The sequence below is a fragment of the Alosa sapidissima genome, chromosome 11, assembly GCF_018492685.1.
Source record: "Alosa sapidissima isolate fAloSap1 chromosome 11, fAloSap1.pri, whole genome shotgun sequence".
Taxonomy (NCBI): Eukaryota; Metazoa; Chordata; class Actinopteri; order Clupeiformes; family Clupeidae; genus Alosa; species Alosa sapidissima.
In genome coordinates, this window is record NC_055967.1 from 20,445,512 (window position 1) to 20,450,511 (window position 5,000).

At 42.5% G+C, this 5,000-nt stretch overlaps 1 protein-coding gene across 1 annotated transcript in view; it reads left to right on the top strand.

Moving 5' to 3' along the window:
• The window catches only part of cdh13 (cadherin 13, H-cadherin (heart)), a 450,477-nt gene that overhangs the window by 423,395 nt on the left and 22,082 nt on the right, over positions 1-5,000 (top strand). Inside the window, exon 11 of the mRNA XM_042110513.1 lies at positions 4,008-4,150. Within this exon, the coding sequence (XP_041966447.1) occupies positions 4,008-4,150 (143 nt within the window). The remainder of the gene's footprint in view (positions 1-4,007; positions 4,151-5,000) is intronic.

The following is a 5,000-nucleotide window of genomic DNA, read 5'->3' on the forward strand; positions in this document are numbered from 1 at the left end:
AGTCCCTTTCTATTTCTCAGCTCTGTACATGCCTCTCTCTCTCTACTTTTTCTCTCTTGCTTTCTCTCTATCTTTTTTTTTTTGTCCACATTTCTCCCCCTTCTTTATACAGTATTTTTCTATCCATCTCTTCATTCACTTATTTAGTCATTCTCCCTCTATCTCTCTGTTCCTTTTCATCCCTTTTTTCACTGGCATCTCCTGCTCTCTCTATGGCCTTTATCACAGTGTTCAACTTCATTGTGAGAATGTGGGATCTGCTAGATTATTCCCATAATCTCTTTTGTCTCTTTAGTTGTGTGTGTTCTCTGATCTCTGTTTATGCTGCAGTCCTTTATTCCCCCTATCTTCTCCCCTATTCTTTGTCTGCTAGGATTTTGTGTTCTTTCCTTCTGTCTTGCTCTGTCGAAGGAGGCCTTATGCAAAGTCATGAAAATTCAAGTTTAGGCAGCTTAACTTAACATACATCATTTAGATTTTTTTAGATGAAATATTGCACAATCAATATTGTCAAGTGCTGCCCTCACAGATTTTGTCTTTTACTTCTGTGAAAAAAAAAAACACTCAACAGCCAACTCTCATGGCTAGAGCTGTTGCTTACAACCTCAATTACAACTTACACACTTTAAAGACCTGACAGAGAGGCGGTGGACTACCAAAGGCATGTTTTGAAGTGTAAGACTATCACAGTCAATGGCAGAAATATCTTTAATGCTATACTTAGTACCACAGTTGATTCACACGCTTTACAAAATGAATACCCATTTTAACAGCATGCGTTCTTCTTCCACAAGGAGAAATGCCAAATGAGATGATTACAATACGGAGCAATGGAGGTGTTATGACCCCCAGTGCCCCCTTCAGGCCTGGCATGGCCAGTGCTCATGCAATGCCGGCCTAGTAGGTCTAATTAGCTAATCATGCACAACTGGTGAAGGTGTGTGGGTATATAAGGGGTTGTTCTTTCTCTTCATTTGGGCACTTTTCTGTTTGGCACATTCTGTTGCAGGCACCTTTGGGTTAGCTCTCTCCCACTGGCACCTTCTCTTTCTATCGTGGAACATCATACCGACTTTGACATACACACACCCACATGAACACACTTGCATACATGCTTTTACTTTCCCCTAGATTTTTTTTTGGTAATGGTTATTTATTGCTTTTTGTTACTTTTAAATAAATACTTTATTGGTTAAAGTTATCTCTGTTGTCCCGACTCCCTCTTTATGTTGCGGCTTAGAGCCCGGTCGTAACAGGAAGAATCACACCCCCTTCAAGAGGTTTTTTTTCTGTCCTGAAGAGTGAGATGATCGGAGCAATGAATGAGAAAAGTACAGCTCTACTGTAGCCAGTCACATGTGAAAATGGAGGGTGTCTCTTCTTTCTGCTACAGTGCAGTACAACATATGTTTGTCTGTGTGTGTTTTTCATGTGTGCTGAGAGAGAGATGGAGAGAGACAAAGAGATGGAGGGGGTGCAGTGAACAAAGGGAAAAATAAAAGAAAAAAGGGAGACAGAGAGAGCAAAAGGAGATAGAGAGAGAGAGAGAATAAATGAGAAGGGGAGAGATAATTGGATACAGGTGTCCTATTTGGTGGAGTGGAGTTGAGAGCAGGTTTGATTACCTGGCTGTTTCCCAGAGCTTTGTTTCGCTTTGTCGGCTGAAGAGTTTTTTCTACCGGCTGGGCCCAGTGTCGCTTCACAGATCCACAGACCCATCCAAAGGACGCTTATGTTTGTGGATAGTGTGTCTGGTCTCATTTTGTTAAATGTCACAGAGCACAATATCTGTCCTGCTTATCTGAGCACAATATCTTTTCTAACCGGCTTAGCTACTTCCTCATTCGTATTGTTTTGGAAAACATCCATACAGATGAATACCATGTGAAGATGACCTGAAGTGTGTCTCTTCTCTTATGTTATCGATGGATGGGCCTTCAATGGATGGACCTCAATGGGCCTTCACTTAAAATGCGGACAAAGTGCAAAGTCTATTAAAAAGCAAAGTTCCCTTGCATGAGCTATAGCTATTGTGTGGCATGTGGGAGTATTGAGCGGACTCATTAATGTTTGCGCCTAAGGTATTGCCTATCTTGCTAAATTAGCAAATTGATTTTGTGTAGTTATTAGAAGTAGCTTTAGTAAGACTTACAACTTTGCCGACTATTCAAATTAAGGTCCCATATCTGTGTGCTTCTTCTGACTCACTTACTCCAGTCAGAAGACCATGGTTCTGAAAAGCAAAGCCATCAACTGCTCTCTGCTGCAGGAGCTATCCATGGTGCTGAAGTGTTTTGTCACCAGATCTCTCTGCTGCAGGAGCTATCCATGGTGCTTAATATTGTTTTTCCCCACATAACTGCAGGTCCTTTGCTTGTCGTAAAGCTTCGAGTTGCGGCAGGTTTCTGTTTCGCTCCTGGCTACTGTTAGTTAGTAGTGGAAGTTGCTGACATGACATAGCCAACAGCTCTATCAGATCAACCTTCAGAGTCAGCACACACACACACACACACACACACACACACACACACACACACACACACACACACACACACACACACACACACACACACACACACACAAACACACATGCAGAGTCAGAGTATTTTGTGCCTAAGGCATGAAGTTCATGGCCGCTACTTATTCTTGTGCTCTGGGGACTCACTGTTGTGTGAAAGGACAGATCAGGCTCTGACTAGCCAGCCATTTCCTCTTTTTAGTGCCCAATTCACCTTACATATTTCCCCCGTTCCACCATTTCAGCAGTGTGTGTATGTATGCGTGTGTGTGTGTGTGTGTGTGTGTGTGTGTGTGTGTGTGTTATCTGTTGGATGTTAGATGTTTGATTGAACCTCTAAATCAGAACTGGTTGACATGAGCACAGCTGGGAATCCATTCAGCCACAGATTCATTTCTTGGCCAATCAAAACACATTCCCTAGCCACACACACACACACACACACACAAACCCCGAAGGCTGTAACGGGGTCATACCTCGACTTCCATGAAGGTTTTTTTTCCCCCAACTGAAACGCAAAATAGGTCATTTTTCTCAGCAGACAATCTACTTCCCATCCATCACTCATGCTCACAGCCTCCGAATCCCCATCCATCCAGCCCACCTCTCCTTCACCTCACCACAACACTCACACACACACACACACACACACACACACACATGCATACTTATGTGTAAGCATACTCACATTGACGTGCACACACACACACACACACACACACACACACTTTCCACCCATACCATACCTCCTTAAACACTCTCCTCTAATATCACCCAATCATTCAAACATATGTATGGCCTCACCAAGCACTGCGGTAATAATTGACAGACAAGAACCAGAGCTATATAAAAATATGTTTTATCTACTGCTCTGACAATAACCATCAAGTCCTATTATGGATTTTATGGTTGGCTATTATCCCAATGTCCAAGCTCCGTGTAAGCTATTTATTGGTAGATTTGAGCCCTAATAATCCAGCTATATCCTTGTCTTTTGTCAGATGGATGATCAAAAGTGTTATGTACAAGACGTTTAGACCCACCCACATTGTGCGGGACAAAAAAGACAAGAGAAGTGATCCACACAATTTCACAGTTTACCAATGCAATACAAACAACAACTAATCACACTGCAATAATTATGGAGAACGCAAAGGATATTTATCTGCATGTTGTTACAGTAACTACAGTAACATAAATCAATTCTCATCCAAATGTACACATATCAGAATTACATCTGTTATGGCCATCATTGCTATGAGAGCTCGTTCATTTCATGTCAAGTTCCTGGGATCCTTAATCATCACAATGCAGACTGATGCTTTGATGAGAAAACCAATGGAGAAATGGAGAAATCTTAACCAAGCCTTGTTGAAGACACCTAAAGAAAAGTTTTACAGTATCTTAGGCACATTCTCTCCAGGTAGCCCCACTAAGCTCCTGGACAAGGCTATGACGGCTCTTGTTTTGTGCTGTGTTCCCCCTTCAGGTATGCCGTCCTCAGAGACCCGGCCGGCTGGCTGAATGTGCACCCAGAGCGGGGGGCAGTCAACACCACCGCAGTGCTGGACCGCGAGTCGCCCTTTGTGCACAACAACCAATACACAGCTGTCTTCATGGCCTACGACAACGGTGAGTGCTGGGTTTGACATTCCATTGCAGTGTTGTGCGTGAACGAGTTCAAAAGAACGCGTTCATTGAACACGCTCATTTTTTCGTGAACGTTGAACTGAACGCAACACATTTTTTAATAAAGAACTTGAACGTGAATTAGTTCACATTATGTGTCATGAACGGCAGACATCACTGTAAATGAACGTTGGAATTTGTTTTCCATTGAAAACTGAGTGACATCTGTTTTCTCTTTTGAAACGCAACGAGAGAAAGTTCTTCCCTCCTGTAGGCCTATTCTCGCTGGTGCCGCTTAAATCATGTATCACCAGACAGAAATGGTTTTGACATTGTGTGCGCAATGCATTGCGGGCAACGTAGTGTCCGGCTGAGAATAGTTGAATAGCATACTGGCTTCCGCACAACGTTACCCGTGATGAATTGCAGCAGAGCGGGGTAGGCATAGCAACGCCGCGTAGCAGGAAACAACGAGAGCGCCGAGGGCTGGATTTCATTGCACTAAGTATAGAACTGGTCTACCTTGTCTGTACTGCTGCAAGTTTCATCACCTGGTAAGAAACCCACAATTGCAGTGTCATGAGCAAATGTCTAATGAGCAGCTTCAAAGAACGTATAGTGATTTCTAGCTCGTAGTGTGAAAAAAACGTATTTATTTAAATATCTCACGAAAAAAGTAAAATGAACTGAACTTTGAACTAGTTCAGAATTAAAATTGTGAACTTTGAACGTGAACTGTTCACTTTGAGCATGTATGAACTGAACTTGAACTAGTCCAGAAAAGCTGTGAACTGGCACAACACTGTTCCATTGGATATTGCCATTTCAACTGGAAATGAAAATGAACATATAT